Here is an 18,479-nt window from a genome sequence, read left to right on the forward strand (position 1 = left end):
GAGATCACCACAATGTACGTGCGACTGAAGCTCCTTTCACCAGACACCTGAGCTTTTAGAACCTGTGAATTTCTGTAATATTTTAAAAAGAAGCAAGTGGAATACTATATTTTAAGGTGCAAAGATATTGAAATATTTTCCATTTTCATATGAAACTATTTACAAGTCATTAATTGACCCTCTTCACAGGTATCTGCACAGATTTATGTTTTTTACGCGTGACACATTATGAGATCTTCCCTTGTCATTTTACATTTGATGTTAGACAGAGGCTGAACCATTAAAGTGGAATGTTCCACTTTATCATTTACCGCTCTAGTTTGTTAAAGGTAACTCAAGGGTTAGCAACGCACAGCTTTATATGATCAGATTTTAACTTGACCACATGGAAACGCTCTCAGGAAGAGCTTCTCTCTTCCTTGGGTACAGAGATACAGGGACTGACCTTCATCGTAGTGAATCACCTCCTGAATTCTTCTGTGATACAAACTTTTCTAGTTTCTGATTGCCTCAGCTTTCAGCATTAAAATAGGAGAATTTTTCAAGTCGGATCTCATTTGTGGCGCACATGTCCAAATCGGACTATCAACCACTTTTTATTGCTACATGCAACTTTCATGCGTACTTGACCCCGTTACACATGGGCAAACACATTAGTTTTTTTCCCCACATTTGGTTAAGATGCAGCTTTGCACTGTTTACTGATTAAAGCCTTGTGAATTTTTAATTTCATAAAGACAGTTAAGCACTAGCTATTACTACAATTCAGTTATGACTAATAATTACAGTAAGTGGTAGTGCCCTCAGCCTCGTATGCACTTTATACTGGAACGCATGTACATATCTGGGTGTAACTATTCCACAAGTAAGGCTTCATTTTCGCATGAACTTGAGAACTGTAGCTTTCAACAACTACAGTGTTTTGTGAATAGGTAGAACAGATTTTTATGCATTTTGGTTCTAACCCTGTGCAAAGGGTTAATGGAATTTTTATTCCCAAATAATTTTTTAACATCTTGCATAAGCTCAACAGAACACAACAGTTATTCAGAGGCCTCTAATTCAAGTTCCTAACCAAAACATGTCATGAAAATAGGACAGAGATTTCCAAATACATCTATCTTCTAAGAAAGAGACTGTAGCATGAATACAATAATAGTAGTAAAATATTTAAAAAACAAAAACAAAAAAACCCCAAAACCTTCACAAAAGCACAATTATGCAAGTATCAACAGTAAAAAATAACACAGTTGTAACTCGGCATCTCATAACTGAAATGCTGAATGCTTAATGAAGTCAGGTGAAAATAAATTTCGTAAGTTTTGTTTTGAGTAATTACTTGTTTTGCTCCACTTAGGTAAAGAACCTAGTTTTTCAGTTGAAAAGAAATGGAAGACCCTGTGGTAAGTTGTAACATGGTGTCTAATTAGTTGGTTAGCAGAACCCATGCAGCTTACAAAAGAGTAAATTTTTCAATTGTCTGATCATATTAGCTGAAATAAAATTGATATTGGAGACAAGTACGCAGGAATATAGCCTTTTAAGATCAATTCATTGCTGTATAGCCTATTTAACAGCTAAGGATTCAAAGGTTTAAGTATTAGCAATCCAGTAGCAGAGAATTGTAACTGTAACAACTCTATTTTCAGATGTTGTAACAACCTTTTCCTATTGGTTAGAGAGAAGAAAACACTCCTAACCCTCCAGTATCAGTTTATTCTTAAATTCACTTTGAATCCTTGGTTAAACCTCTATATCTTCTACCTACTCACGTGAGAAATATTTGATTCATATTCTGCTTTGCAGTCATTTTGTGCAGCAACTTCACTCTTTTTAAAGGAGTTTTCAATATACGGGAAAAAAAGATGATGATGAAAGTCACGTTCACATACTCAATACTATCTGACCTAGCACATGTTACCAAACTCCATTATTTCTAGAAAAATTGCACAAACTAGCTGTAACACTACAGGACAAACAAACTGACAAACACACCAAAACTTATGACAGTCACCTAGTGCTAACTAGGTGCTATGCACCTCACTTTTTTTTTTTTTCTTTTTTTAAATAAAGTCTCCAAGTATATCTACCACAGAAATGTGGCCTTATTCTTTCTGTGGCTTTACTTCTCTGCAAAAATGCCCTTACAGACAACCACCAACCAGACAGCTTCGTCAACGTACAATAGCATTTAAATCTCAGAATAGAAATCAAAGTTTCTAAAGCAGCCAGCCAAACATGCCACCCTACATGTACTTTCTGTTTTGAAGCTTAGAAAGTCTCACTGGTTCAGATTCTGCTGTAACATCTGCATCAGTCTGTTCCACAGGAGTGACTTTCAGATAAAAGAGACAGACTTTCAGAGGCAGACTCTTTTTTGGCAACTCTTCTTGGCAAAGTATCAAAACAATCCTGTAAGTTGGCTAGCAATTGGAAGTAGCATCTTTACAGCTTAGTAGCTTTGGCATTCTTTCAATGACCCAAAGTATTTATCCATTCTTCCACTCAATATCAAACGGTTGGGGAAAGAAGTATGCAACATAATTAGATAACCATTCCAATAGATCCACCAAGCCAGAGCTCAGTGATCTGATCGTCTAACTGCATTTAAAGAGTAAATACATGCCCTTACAGCATATATTTTCCTTTCCAGTAGTTACTTCTATCTTTCTAGTACTGCATTCTGTTACTATCAAACTAGCATCTAATAAAGGGTCACCCTCCAGTCTGAGCTTTCCGATGCATGGGGTGGAAAACGTCTTCGCGCTAATATTGCTTCCAGATGGGTATCATTTTTAAGACATTCATGTATCTGGCTTCACGGTATAAAATTAAGCTTTCATCTAGTCAAGGACTAGACTGACCTCCAGGGATTAACATTTTTGTAAGTCAAGACATCAGTGGCAACACACATCTGAAGTTTTCTCCCTCACAGTATAACATCCCATAACAGTAAGGATGTTTTTATTAGCAAAATCTGTTTTCATTTAAATGTATTAACAACTCATTACAGCCTCAGGTCTGTAACCTGAAATAACTTGAAATGTAAAAATATTTCAAGTAATGTTTTTCCATTTATGTAATCATAATCTCAAGCAGCAAAAGAATTGATGTTTTGATTGAAGTTAAGTAAAGGTAGTGCTGCATGCAAATTGTGAAGGAAAGTGGCCAGAAGATTTTCAGGAGCACTTGCTATTCACTAGTTTGCACTCTGTATTTACTGCCGGGGTGAGGTGAGAGGGGGAGAGTATTAAGACCTCGCTTGACATGTTGTACAATATGCAAGAATAGGGACCCAAAATAACCATAAAGCTGTTAACTTCAAACTCTGTTACACTTAGTTACAATAGTTTAATCTGTTCTAGACAATCACCTTTATGAGGCAGATTCTCTGGTCGAAGTCGAAGACGGTTTTACTGTTTCATTGAAAAACAAAAAAGGGGACGCTTAGATCATTTGATAAGTGGCTAATAACCTAAACACAGCTGATGTCCCATGCTTTAGATATATGATAACTGATCTTTACGCTTCCTCCTCCAGAAAATTAGTCAGAATGGTACTAAGTTTACAATGAAATAAGCTACTTACAGTCTGGTCCTTCCAAATTGAGGTATGGTATGTCCATTACTCTCATAAGAAATAGCCTGAAGCAAAACGGAAAAGCACTATTAGCAAATTTCTGCCTAAAGACCTTTTAATAAGCTTTACTTTTTATAGTTTTTTAGATGTTGCTTCTGAAGAGGCAGAATTAATCATCCTAACCATACCTTAAGCTATATTAAACCGAACAGACCCTCTAATTAAGTCCAATCCATTATCTAACAATCCAGATTCAAAAAGTTACTTGGCATCATGCTAGTAGTTTTACTTATTCAACAAAACAAGAACAAACCAACCCCAAACTGTTACTGCTGAAAACAATTAAAACAAGTGGGAAAATGAACATTTAGAAAGTAGCAGCTCTGCACAATAAGAGCCAGTTACACAATGGAGAGTGCAAAAGCTGTCATTCAAAATACACATGTAGTTTTTCCCATTTTCTGAGGACTGCATCATGCTTTAGACAGAATGGATCTTAAAACCCTAAAACTGCAAAACCAATTGTGCCCTCAAACCAGGACACACTTTAGTGGAGACACCCAGGATGCGTCTTTTGCCCTTTAATATATAACTGAAGAGTTTCTGAAAACATTCAAGAAATTATTTCAATAAAAGCTCACATGCAGCTCAGAAAACTATTTCGGTCCAATATAAGGTAAGTAGCCTGAAATCCTGTCACAGGTATAGATGCCACATTGCTGCTACAAAACATTTGTTGTGTATACTGTTCACTGGAGGGTTAAAATAAATAACTTTTCTATCATAACTTCAAAAAGCTTCTAAAATGCTTATCAGATTACAGTTACAGTATTCAACTAAGTAATAACTGATAAAACAGCTGATAAAAACATTTTTTAAGTGTGCAGACTGATCTGTAATTCTCTAGAGATTCTTTGTATCATACCACACTCACTACTAGTTTTTAAGATTTTGAATATTATGACCCTATGGTTACTTGTACCACTGAAAAGTCTACTGGAATGCAGTTAATAACTTGTCTTTATCATAAATACTCAAGAGGGGAAAAAAAAAACCAAACAAAACAAAACACCAGGGAGAAAATGGACTATATGACAGGTTCACATGAGAGCCAGAGTGCCTTCAGAGAACTGGCCCCAGTTATGATTCACACTGTCCCACTTAGTTTCTCTTCCTGAGCCTCAGGGAGGATACAGCATAATGGGCACTGTGTCCCTCTGAGCGCTGCAGAACCTAAAAGGAATTTTATCAATCAAAGTTAGAAACATTGGCATCAGTTAACTTTAGAAACCTTAACGATTCCAGCATAGCACTGAGTAATGAGGATATTTTACAAAGAGTTTCTTCTTATGTTTAGCTTTAGGTGCCATACTCCTATAGCCTTGGCTTCATTATAGCTGTCTAAACAGGACAGGAGTGATATCTTGAGAACGAAGCTAGCTTCAGAACACAGCTTCCAAAAGGAAACAGAGAAAAACGTCCTTACTGTGACTTCTCCTAGAGATCTGGGGTAAAACCGACAGGACATGCAGTACTATTGCTCAAAAAAGAAAAACAAAAAGCCATCCACCCAGAAAACAACAGACAGGAGACAGTGATCAGGCCATAAGGGTATCTTTTATGAGATTCAAGGGAGGAAGAATGCAAAGGGGGAGTGCGGGACACCTTCCAAGGAGGAATAGAAGGGAGGTGACTATATTCTGTCTCTGGTGGAAGACAACAGGCAGGAACATACCACCAGCACAGAGCACCTAGCTGGGCAGAAAAGAACTTGCAGGTCTGGGATCTATGCGCTGCTAGTAAGGTGGGTTTCACTTCAAACTGTCACAAGATGCTCAGTTCTATTTATTACCTATGATTTGTGCTCATGCCTTCATCTGAAATAATGTCAATGTCACTGTTAGTATGAGCCACAGTTGCCTTCGAACTCCAGTGTAGGGGATAAGCACAGCCTAAATACACAGTATTTCAGCTAGTCAGTAAAAGTAGTTTAGTCTTCACTGGATGAAGGTTGTCCATCGAAATTAGCAAAATTAAAAAAAAAAAAAAAGGCAGATTTGGTTTAAGTTGAACTATCTGAAGAAAAAGCTTTCACAGAATTCTTGGAACCAGCTACTTTTTAAAGTACTCAAATAACTAGTTTAGTTTCCTAGGTAGCAGTTTTCATCAAGATAAAGTTTACTAAAAATGCAACAAAAACTTCTAGGGAGAATATTAGTTAAGCTGCCCTCCCCCGGGTTTTATAATGTTGAGAGAAAGCAATACAGCGGCCAACAGCAAGAATAGATCTCTGCCAAAAAAATGCGTATACCTGAGATTAATTGAGATCAGTTTTTTATCCTCTGAGACAAATCCTACATTTATTTGTTTGGTCAAAGAACTATGTCTCTAAACAGCACATACACACACTCCCTGAAGAAATAGTCTACATACTGATTTTAATATTAAGTGCACTTAAAGTATGTTACAGCAATAACTGCATCTCATAGCACTAACTTACATCACAAATTACAAACACCGAGTTGCAGCATAATTCACAATTAAGTATCCATAACTATGGTTGTCAGATTGCTCACCGATCGGCAGAAAATTTAAACTGATAAGGTTGTTCCGTACAACAACATAAACCCTACTTTATATTGTTAGCTAGATTTGTGAAGTTGTAGCAACGACATTCCTTTTCATGACATTAATTCACAACTATTTAAAAGCTCTACTGACCAAGCTAAAAAATGTTATTTCCTACACTGTTTAGAGGCTACAACCAGATCACATGGTCAGAGGTCTATTCCTCAATATCCAGCAATGTCCTAGGAACCTTCAGGTATTTTGAGACAGCCACTTGGAAGACAATTGTTTCTGTGGCAAGTCAAGTAAAATAAGGAGAGCAAGGCTGTGATCATGCCACTTCACAGCAATGCCTAAGTAGTCTCAAGCATTCAGCATTCTTCCTCTGCACTGAGCTAGGACGAAAGTTTTCACAGCTGTGTGATGAAACTGATACAGATGAAAAAAGAAAAGAAAAGAAATCCAGCTCAGTAACTAGTGCAGCCACATGTGGCTGAAAACACAAGGACAACAATTGTTTACTCCTACATTGTGACTGAAAAGTTATCAGTCAAAATGCACCTTGATGTTCTTTTTCAACAATTTTGCAAAGAAAATTAAATTAATATAGAAAAGCCAAGGGAGAAATTAACTGATTTGCAATATATGCCAGAGAACCTAGCTCCCTGGTAAGACATTTTCCACAAATACAGCACAACACCAACCTATTTGCACATATGCCAAATTTTGGTCTCCGATATCCCTTTGTATGAAAAAAAAATATTTCTAAGATAAATTACATTTCTGCAGACCATCATGCTATTCAACTCAATAAAACATGGTGTTTTCATTTCCCAACACCTCTTTCCCCCCATCTCCAACTACATCAAAAGCAAAAAAAAACATTCAAACAACAAGGAGATCCAAAATAAAGTTGCTATTAAAATTTTGGGAGGGGCTTGCAGGCAGGGGAAGAGGTATGGAAGAAGAGAAGAGATGTTGCTCTAAACAAACAGGTCAAAAAATTTCAAATCAACTCCAAAGCATATAGCATAATATAGCATCTAAGTTATAAACATAGGAGTTTAGATATTACAATATAAAAAGCCCCATCATCTCAACTTGTAAGTGCTCATCGGGGATTACTCACAGCAGATTGATTTTTCAAAGATGTTGTATATATAATGAAGCATAAAGATTACAGAAATGCATCTCTGGAATTCTTGGCTTATTGAGTTGTTTATCATATAACTTAGTGCATTATGCCTAAAAGAGCCAAACAACCCTAAGGCAAAGTCTGTTTTTAATCAGTTCCACTCTTACAAGAAGTTGAAACTAAAGATTTTACCTACAGTCATCATTAACCTATATGAACATTAACTTATATGCTGGCCACCACTCTTGAATGGCAAGCCAGAAGTTCCATAACTTTGCTGACATAATGAAAAAAGTAAAAATAAACTACTGAAAAAAAAGTATTACTGTCCTTTGAAGGCTAAGTCTGTAAAAGTCAAAGCTTGATTTTTCAGTTTTAAATTTATTCCCACTACTCACATTAGTGACAAGTCTATTCAAACAAAGAACATTTCCAAAATCCTATCTTGAAATTAAGACTTTATAAGCAATCCAAAGAATCATAAAGAGGTCTACTTTAAAGAACATTTTCAAGATTCTCTTGACAATAGTTCAAACTGAGAACATTGCTTCTAAATAATTGCCTTATAATAAACTACTCTGTTCAGCTCCTTTCAGGAAAAACTTTTGTGACAGATAGTATAACTTTGATTTGTTTAGCTTACTGTTTGCATGTTGTAGTTTGTGTTTTGCTTGAAGAACATGACTACAGCACAAAGGAAAAGGTTTCCTTGTTCTGATTGCTGCCCACAGGATCAGGTAGAACTTCTGGAGGAAGGAGGAAGATAGTTTTTTTTCTCCCCAGGAGGAAGAGAGGATGCTCAGCTAGGGAAAGCTTCTAGACCACAAACTAGAGAAAACTAGGTGTAAGAGGAAACTAGCTGGCAGCCTAGAGCATACCTGCAAAAAAGCCCCAGAAGCAACATACTTACTAGGGACCTTGAGATAACTATGGAAATTCCACAAACCCTGGATGCGACTTACAGGTGCTAAACAGATCAAGTGCTGGAAATAGCAATCTGGTCTGCAAGGACATACTGTACAGAGCAAAAGACTTGGTCATTTAAATATCCAACAGCTCTGACTTCTAACACGTAGTTAAATCTTTCCTTTTTTTTTTTTTAATATAATTAAATAAATGGGGTTGTCTGATTTGTTATTTTGTATTATAGTGAACAAAAAAAAAGTTTTCAAAATACAAGCCTTGGCCTGCTCACTACAAGCAAAAGGTGAGACAGTCTCGTCTCCAAGCTCTGACTGAGGGGAGGTGGCACATGTTAGTTAGAACATCGCAAAGCTTCTCAGATCATGTGAAAGTAAGACATGGCAAGTCTTCCAAGTTTCTGTGATTTAAAAATAATACATAGCTTTTCTGAAACAAGAAGCTACAAGTTCTGAACAAAGACAAAATGGATAAGCTTCCTTTTTTTCTTGTAAACAGAAATTTTCAGTTCTTGCTCAAAAAAGGAAAAAAAACCCCAAAAACCAAACCTGCACGCTGTTGTTCTCCTTACAATTTTTTGGTAACTTTCCCTTTCATTACCATTAGGCAGTGTTAACTCTGAAGCCAGAATAGACATGGCAGGCTTCCTCTCAAAACTTTGAAATGTCACTGTTAGAGGAATGTCACATTTGAAGTACACAACTTAATGAACTTGAAAAAACTTAAATTTAACCTATTATTGTAACAGTTTTAGAAGTTTCAGTTTGTACTTGTTGCAGATATACATCTCTATAAAGAACTGAAAGCATTTTGGTTAATGATTGAAAAAATAACCCCCTCAATTGGCATCTACTAGTTGGCATGTGTGTGTGCTGGTGTTACAGAAAACAACGCTGTGATAAATCCTATCTTAAAATGAAATTATGCTGGTCAATTATATCATCACCTTCACATCCAAATCAAGCGGTCACTGCAGGTCTGCGTTCAATCTAGGAACGTGCATACAACTTGTAATATCTGCTAGAATATATGGAGTTACTGCCTCACATCCCAGCGTCACAAGAATCTCCTAACTGCTGTCACTATAGTCCTTTGGTTTCCAGACCAATGAAAGCTAAAAGCCATTGATCACGATTATTCCCTCATTTGTGCAGGCCATCTGAAGCTAAAATAATGACTTTTGCCAACTCCTATACAACAGGGTTTGAAAAGATCGAATTTGTCCTGAATTTAAGCAAACAAAAAGACTAAAGCACTGGGAACTTTTTAACTTCAACCCCTTTCCCTTTACATGACAGGTTATACTACCTTTAGAAGCTTCATAAGGTAAAATCTACTGATTAAACATCCAAAGAATCAAATCTATACATAGACTTCTAGATTCCTCAAGTCTTACTTCAATTTGTTCAAGTAATTTTCATGAAGATCCAATTCAAAAGCAAAATACCGATCATAACATCATCCCACAAACTACTAATTGTGTATGTTTATTATGCCTTCTTAAAAATGGGTTACCTGATAATGTCAATACAATAGCTTTGTGTTATTCAGATTGATATCACAGTAGGAATATTTTTGTTTTTCCAGACTGTTTAGCATGCTCAGTTTTAACTATCACCAGTTTCTGAGTGTCCTACAACATAAAGAACAGCTAACCAGTTTTTCTTCAGTTCCACTACTCCCAAAGCTTACTCTACAAATAATTTTCCAAAATCCTCAGACACTGGCATAGACAAGGCCATTAACGCAGACCAGGCTCTCTTCTAAATGTCCTTTTACAGGTTAGCAGGAAGTAAAACATTCTCTTCAAAAGAAAAGGTATTTACTTTACAAATCCTGGCCTCTCTGCAGCATTACTAGTGTGAACCAGAACACCAATCAAAACCAAAGTGTAAAGAAAAATGCAGTTAGCCATTGATTCTGAAGCTAGAGATATCTATTCTAAGGGTAGTGCTGTATTTCCACACTTTAGCAGGGCCTTTAATACAACAGCTACTTACTTGTTAAAAAAAGGTTCAATGAGTTCTGATCTAGCAGACACGTGATTTTTCGGAGGACTGAGGAATGAACCTGATGAACGAAGAAGAAATTCAGTATGTAATAAGCAGCTACAGATAGCACTAAGGAGAAGGTTTGAAAAAAACTACGTAGATACCAAGGAAATTTGCCATGGAGATGAAGCACAATCCAGTAATGTAAGCATCATATCCTGCTTCATGAAGTTGTTCAGAAGCTGTATCGTAACTTGGAAACCCTTCTGCACTTTCTGAGGAGAAAAAATACTTTGTAAGCACATTATCACAGAAGTTAAAAAGCACCACACACGCTTACTTTGTCAGAGCATAACATCATTTGGCTAAGTTTACACTATTTGCAGAAGTTCTGATATTTCAGAAGTTCTGAAAAAAGCACAGTTTTGTTTTGTATTTTTAAATAATAATAGACTCCTAGGCTAGAAACGTCTTCCTATTAAAAAGCTATTAATTCACAGACCTACTTAGCCAAAACGGATACATTCTAATACAATGATAGCAGGATTCCCCACAAAGCATTTTTCTTCCTGCCTGTCTTACATTTAAATGAACAGACACTAGGGCTAATTGAAAACTCTACTATTAACTTGTTTGCTAACCATCCAATCAACCTATGCTGAGATTTTTCAAGGTATTTAAATTATGAGGATGGAACTAAGTGATTAAAGGATCTCTTTATTGACAATCATGCTTGGTGTTTATGTGAAGACCTTGAGAAGTATCCCTTGAATCACCTCTGAAAATGGGAACCTTAACAGGCACTGCTCTGAAGTGTCCAAAAATGCCCAAATCTCAGTAACAGAGAAAGAAGTGCACATCACACTTCTTTCTTTATCATTTAATTTTTTCTCACTCCCAACATCAAAGTTGTTTAACCTCTGTAGCCAGCTTCTCAACCTCTAGAAAGTTGGCTCATTTTCCACCAGAAGTTATACTCAGAATAGGATGGAAGACCAAAATTACTTGTTTATAAAGCCAGAATCATGACCCTTACATAATGTACAGATTAAAAAGTAAACTCCATAATTCCATTTAATTTATTGCATTTGGCCATAGCAAATGAAGCTAAAACAATGCTGAAACATACCTAGGATTTAAAACTGTCATAAAGAAATACTAGCATAACTTGTACAATGGAAATTTGTAAGTATATATACTTATTGTATTTTGTAAAAAGAAACTTGAGATGAAATGTTATATATAAACCTAGAGTAGCAAAACATCAGGCCTTTTTTCAGACGAGCCCTTGTAATATTTATTTTGAAAATAAAGTTGTCAGATTCAGACAACATTAAGCTATACTGGCTGAGCTGACACGGACATTTCTTAGTGCCTTTTTTTTAATAGATACACATCCAAAAGAAAACATAAATGAACAGTTAACAAAAGTATTCTAATATTTTTAAACATGCTTTCCTTTGGATGTTCTGAAGCACATTCATCACTTCTGACTAAATATTAACACTTCCAAGTCAGTTAACCATTATGATAATATTTTGCACAAAAAATAAAACCCTGGTAAAGTTATTATTTTATATGACATCAGCAAAAACAGTACCTGAAAACTGCTGCCAAATTATGTTATATCCTGAGAAGCTACAGAGGATACACCACTAAAAAGTCTGCATGCAATTACTGTACACTCCATATGCACAGTATTACTTAGGTCCAGGCACCAACAGCTCCTGCTTATTTTCCAAGAAGACTGTAGGTTATCCATCTTATTACCTCTCCTGTTACTACAAATTAAGTGTATCTGCTCTGCACATTCAGCAGTATAAAAAAGTATCACTCATCTGGTTTTTGATTAAGCCTTGAGACTTCCCCTTCCAACATACCCTACCGTTCAGTTTGCCCTCCCTTTTCTAAATCAGCAGTTTAAGAAAAAATCCATGACCTTGAGATAAGCTTGCCCTTTGATTAAACATCCTCTCATTCACCTCAAAGCAAATAAAGCTCTAAAAGAACTTTAATGATTTCTAGAACACACATGACTAGTCACTACTGTGCAAGTTTTCTGGGTTTTATTTGTTCAAGTGCCTTATTAGAGCGCTCTGGCTGTGATCTGAAGGACAACAATAACCAAATGAAACTGTTTTAAAACCAATTTCAAGTTACTCATCAAAAATGCCATCATTAGATGATGATGAAACTGCTGTTCAGTGAATGCACCCATTCTTCTATTATCTGAAATAAAGTGGAAGGATTCCTACTGACTTCCACCAATAGTTCTAAATAGAACTGCACTATACGTGCATTGCCTGCATTTAAAGTCCCTTTCATTAAAACACTGGGTATTAATAGAGAAATTTACATTTCAGACCAAGAACAAAAATAATCAAAACTCTCTTTCCTGAAAGAGGAAAACACTTCAGAAACAAGACCATTTTGATATATCCTCACCAACTTTAGGAGGGCTGAATGGAACCTCTTTTAAACGCTTTTCCAGTTCTGCAAGGGATGTATTATTAATGATCTCCTGCAAGAAAAGACACCAATAACTGCCCATGCCAAGCGCATTTTCCGTGGAAACTGACATCAAATAGGGTAAAATGAGTATTTACTGCTGCCACCTTGTGTTCTCAAGGATATATATAGCGCCTTATTTCAAACTAATATACCAGAGAAGTCTATCAAGACAAGTTTTAAAAAGTTAACTTGCCCCACCTACAACATAATATCTGTGAGTCACAAGCATTTATTAATATTTTTCAGAATTCTTGATGATTAATTATGTCAAAGTAATACTTCTATTTGAATCTGGTTCCATGCATGGTACACGTGGCAGGGGAAAAGGCAGCACAAACAGCAAGGCAAAATATCCTAAATATTGATCATTATGGTTGAAGGCATTCAAGGTGAGTATTGAAGTGTGCTGGCTGACTAGACATACCTGAATAGTTTTATAAGTGTAAATACTGCTGATTTAAAGAAATACAAAGACAGTGAAAGAAGCCTGACAATCAGAAAGCTGCTCCTACACGTCAGCTTAGCTGAGTTGCATTACTGAATCTATGTATGCATATATAAAATGTCACAAAAAGATACACAGATCGCATTTGAGCGGAAGCTCAAATGATGCATTATATTGGCATCCCACAGCACCGTTTGATAACAATAGCCTAAAACCCAAGCATCGACTGTAAAAATTACAAATATCAACATAACTGTACCAAACGTAAAACTTGTGCAGGATTATTAGTTTTCAGAATACAAAAGCATCTATTCTTACTACAGTCGTATGCAAGACAAACCTGAAAATATCTACTAAGTACATTTTAATGAGATTTTCTGTTATGGAATTCTCTAAAGTCAGAGAGGTATGCAGAAAGATAGATGCTGCTTCCTCAGTATGTTTTTTAATTAGTTCATTCCAAAGGCACACAGGAAAGCAAGAGAGTATGATCACTTATCTCAATGCTTCTTTGGAAGAATAAAACTCATGCTGCAAGAGATTTTAAGATTTTTTTTTGTCTCCTATTGACTACCCACTGAACAGCAGGTCACATCAGAACTTAATGATGTTCAAGCACCTTTTTCTAGACAAATCTAAGTCAGCATTCACAATATTCTAAAGCTTCGAGTTTACAAGCAGGTTCCAGGTCCTATTTGTTCATGAATAACACTTTTTTTCCCTCCTGAGGAAATACGCAGTCAGTTAATTTAGAAGACAAAAAAAAAAAATCTGCTAATCACATTTTAAGCAGCAAAAACTGTACGTATTTTAGAATTCAAAGCTACTAAGTTACTTTAAAACTGCAACAAACACAGAAGTTACTTGTACAAAAGTAAAATTTGTATTCTAAAAGCTTTGTATGTTTAGATAAGGCATTTAGAAAAATCTTTCTTTTACAAAAAAGGAGGATCACGGAAAACATCGTTAGACCTTTTTCTCTGAAAATAGATCATTTGTTTCAATACACACTTAATGCAAACTTGTATCTTCAAATCATTTTATAATATTATATTAATTTACCTTAAAAGGTTGTGTACTTGCCATCAGTTTAGTATCCAATAGCCTAGAAATAAAGTAAGAGCTAAATAAGTTGAAATGGAAGAATGTCCATTTTGCCAAATCCTCAAAAATGTTTTGGTGTATCAGCTGGGAAACAGCAGTTTTACCCTAGTAAAAAATTGCTCTCAGATCTTAGAACAGCCACAACACTCCTTGGCTTTGTTGAGCATGAAAAAGTACAGCAATTAAGCCATAGCAAGAGATGCAAACATTAAGTAGTAAATAAATCTTGTTCCAAACAGAGTGCAGATACATAACACCAAGCATCATGCCAGAAGCAAGGGGGTAACAAAACTGCATCTTTCGCCAAGAAGTAAAACAATAGCACTGCTCTTCTGAGAGAAATATGCTACAGAATACTTTAAAAAAACGTATTTATCTAACTTGTTCCAAATTTAATTCCAGTAACAGCTATGTCAGGTCTAGGACAAACAGTATCAGCTTGCTAAAACAATACTAAAACAGTTGAAAGTTTGAACTAAGAACTTACCGGGGAAAGACACATGATGTTACTTCCTTGAATTCACTTAGGTCCTAGTTTAACATTAAACCAGAAGATAAAATCCAAATAAGTTAACGGCTTATCAGTCTCAGGATGATAGACAGCAGGAGCTACAACTATCCAATCAGCTTCTAAAATTGAGATAACTGACTGAATTCTCACCTCATAAACAGCATTACCATAAATACCACCTGCAATTACATCGAACTACACTCTAATTATTTCTGATTTGTCTGTGATTTGTAAGAGACACGTTCTATCACCTCTAATACCCTGTCATATTATATAATCTAGACTACCTCTAACTCCAGCTGTGTTAACAGTTCTACTTACATGTTCCCAGCATTAATATGTCAATGGAATGTAAGCAGCCACTCCAGGCAGACAGTTGACTGCCTATTGGTTTAGATCTTCCAAGTGTCAAAAGTACAGGAACAACCGACAACTGCTTATGTTCCAACACCACCCAAACAGGTCCCAAACTTTTTTCTCCCATCTCATAGACAAGTCTTTCCCATAACGCCCACAAGTCCTTGAGGATCGCAAATAATATAACCATCACACAGGCCATACTTCCAATGAGAACTTTGGCTTCTTCAGACAATGTCCTCAGTGACCATACATTGCTTAGTTTAACTTAATTGTTAGACCATTGCAGTCACATTAGACTATTGCAGTCACTGTTTCATGTTAGGGAGCCTGAAAGTATGCTCCCTCCGATTATTCAGACATTCCACCTCTTCACCCCAATGAAGATCATCCTGTTGCAAGATTTCTTATCATTCTATTAGTTGTACTATATTATATGAAAACATGTATTCCCACTTTGCAAACTACAGGGAGAAAAATGCCACACGATAATGCTGAAGCTCCAAACGAGTATCTTAACAAGTCAGTCAGTTAAATTTACCTGCCATTATCCAAGCAGTTTCTGAAGGACTAATAGGAGCAGAAACCACAATTCAATGCCAACATTTAATTCAAACATTTTAAAAATGTAAAGGAGAATGTAAAGTTCAATCCAACTAAGCTTTCAACATGAAGATTTAAGAAAATAAGGCAGTAGTCCAGGAGTAACGCGTGTTCTCAAAACTTTTCTGTTGCTCTCAATAGGCTGTCATATGCTTCCATTCACAAGGAAGTTTGGAGATTAGAGTAAAGACAAACACGTTAGGGCATTTATTTCATCATCTGTAACACTCAGAAGGTTACTTACATCAGGTAGGGGACAATAGAACTGGTGTATGGTGTGCATAACATCCAGTAGCATATTGTGCCCAATAACAAGCTTGCCCTGTGAAAAGAACATTCCATGTTAGTTACATTTCCAATCATGGCCATGCCAAGGGCAATATGTGAAAACCACCTATGCCAGGATGCTAGCCGAGGGCATCTGGGAACAAATACAAATCAAACCTCCCCATCTGCTCTCTGCCTGCCCCACAGACTCCTCCATTCTCTCAGAGCAGCCACTCCTTTTTCCTCTACTCCCAACCATTTATCACAGCCTTCAGCAACAGCTTGAAATGTTAAGATGCACTAGAACAGCTACTTACAACTTGGTTTCCAAATGTAATCTATTTAAGATTGAAGTCAAGAGATTTCTCATTCCACTACCTTTTAACTGACAACTTGCTCAACAACTCACAATATATTCTTTACGGTTGTAACATACAATAATTATTAGGGGTGTGATCTGGCTTCTCAGCGCAGAATCTTTCATGCCAGATGTTGTACAAGCAAGTTCCTTCTTGAAAAATTATAAGAAGTTTTTTAAATGTTAACTTTGGTTAATTTGACATGATAACCTCTTCTGCTTCCCTGCATCCTCCATTTTTTAGTGAAAACAATACGCATACTTTTTTTTTTCTGCACAGCCAGCCATAACAACTACATGAAAATAAATGGGCTGACGGGGACATATGTAAAACTATAGCCTAGTTTTACTACGTAAGTACAAGAGAACCAGATGACCTTCCCTGATTAAGCCTTTAACTGCCAGAAAAAAACATGCCAAAACAACAATCTTTTCGTGGTAAGGAAATAAAGCCCTCACGGCTTACTTAAGAGCCCTAAGAAATTGATTTTGTTGACGCTTACAGATTATGAGGTTGTCATTAGTTTAAGAGCTTACTTAACCTACCATACTCAACCATTGTAAAACATGAAGAAACATCAACCTCAAAAAAAAAAAAAAAAGAGAAAAGGCACTTTAACTTGTATTTCATCTTATCTTCCAAAATGTAACAGCAAAATAATTCTTTCTTTGAATTAATTATTTCTTTTTCTTACAACCAAAGGTGCATTAAAAATCATGTCAACTTACAGAATTAGCAATGGCATGAACAACTCTGGAAAATCCTACAGCATCATTCAATTCTTCCTGTAAGCAAAGATTCTGACATTAGTGAAACAAATACAAATATTGTCAAAACTGTACCTGCCAACTGGCAGATAGACCAGTTTGGCTCAAACTGTTTCTCAGACATAACCAAGAATGGACCACGGAGGAAATGTCAATATTTGGAAGACACATGAGGTCAAAGCAGGATGCTGCTGACAGAATTCCAGTTTTATATGTAGCTCTAGTTCCCTGTAAAGCAAGACAAGTCACAAGCTATTGTGGTAGGTTGACCCTGGCCAGAAGCCAAACACCCACTCTACCTTTTGCTCACTCCCCTTTCCCCAGGGGATAGGGAGGACAGAAAAAAAAAAAATTCAAAGGAAGGCAAAAGGACTTGTGGATCAATATAATGACAGGTTTAGTGAGAAAAGTAAAAGCTGCATGCACAAGCAAAGCAAAAAAAGGAACTCATTCACCACTTCCCATCAGCAGGCAGATGTCCAGCCGCTTCCTGGGAAGTGGGGCCTCAGCATGCTTAAAGGTTGCTTGGGAAAATAAACACCATAACTATGAACATCCCCTCCCAACCTCTTGCCCACCCCCCTCAGCCTACTTGCTTTCGGAGGAGGGTGGAAGAGAGTGAGAAAGCCTTGACATTGTGCAAGCCCTGTTCAGCAGTAGCCAAAACACTTGTATGCTATCAACACTGTTTTAGCCACAAATGCAAAGCACAGCAACATAGGGGCTGCTACAAAGAAAGTTAACTTCATCCCAACCAGACCAATATAGCTGTAGTTGGTTTACTCTTAATACAGTATCTTCAATAGTGCTCAAGAGCTATTAGACTGCAAACAGCTCAAGACGATAATGAAATTAAGCCACATACCTTCAGCCATATTTTTATATACATCATTACAAGATGCAACAGGTTGAATCCTGATTGTTATTTCTATTAAATCAGATTGTATTTTTATGCTAACATTGAAACTGGGGAAAAAACGTTCTTCACTATTTGTATAAACAAAACCAAGAAATGTTATACAACTACAGTACTATATAATGGGAGTTACACATTTTAACCTGACTTAGATTAGTTTAGGGGAGGATCTGAATACAGCAACTATTTTATTTTCACTTAAGGAATTTTTTGTAACAGATTTTTCTTCTTCATGTCTAGGGAAGTAATTTCTGCCTTGCATTATTTGTCTTTGTTCAGCCAGAAGTGAAATTCAATAAAAACATTCACTGTTACTTTAGTTAAGCTCTGAATGCCACTAGTCGGAGTAATACACCTACAAAGACTGCTTCCAGGGAATCTACTGTAGTAGCAAATTGTCCCTAACTTGCCTTTTGGAAAAAGATGTAACTTTAGTTAAGGTCTC

The 18,479-nt window shown here is 36.3% G+C and overlaps 1 protein-coding gene across 1 annotated transcript in view; it reads right to left on the minus strand.

Moving 5' to 3' along the window:
• The window catches only part of PARN (poly(A)-specific ribonuclease), a 71,467-nt gene that overhangs the window by 35,258 nt on the left and 17,730 nt on the right, over positions 1 to 18,479 (minus strand). Inside the window, exons 12-19 of the mRNA XM_009886587.1 lie at positions 17,080 to 17,136; positions 15,970 to 16,047; positions 14,742 to 14,785; positions 14,213 to 14,255; positions 12,640 to 12,715; positions 10,359 to 10,469; positions 10,204 to 10,273; positions 3,589 to 3,644 (exon numbers count right to left, since the gene is read on the minus strand). Of these exons, the coding sequence (XP_009884889.1) occupies positions 3,589 to 3,644; positions 10,204 to 10,273; positions 10,359 to 10,469; positions 12,640 to 12,715; positions 14,213 to 14,255; positions 14,742 to 14,785; positions 15,970 to 16,047; positions 17,080 to 17,136 (535 nt within the window). The remainder of the gene's footprint in view (positions 1 to 3,588; positions 3,645 to 10,203; positions 10,274 to 10,358; positions 10,470 to 12,639; positions 12,716 to 14,212; positions 14,256 to 14,741; positions 14,786 to 15,969; positions 16,048 to 17,079; positions 17,137 to 18,479) is intronic.

Source organism: Charadrius vociferus, unplaced genomic scaffold, assembly GCF_000708025.1.
Source record: "Charadrius vociferus isolate BGI_N301 unplaced genomic scaffold, ASM70802v2 scaffold46, whole genome shotgun sequence".
Taxonomy (NCBI): domain Eukaryota; kingdom Metazoa; phylum Chordata; class Aves; order Charadriiformes; family Charadriidae; genus Charadrius; species Charadrius vociferus.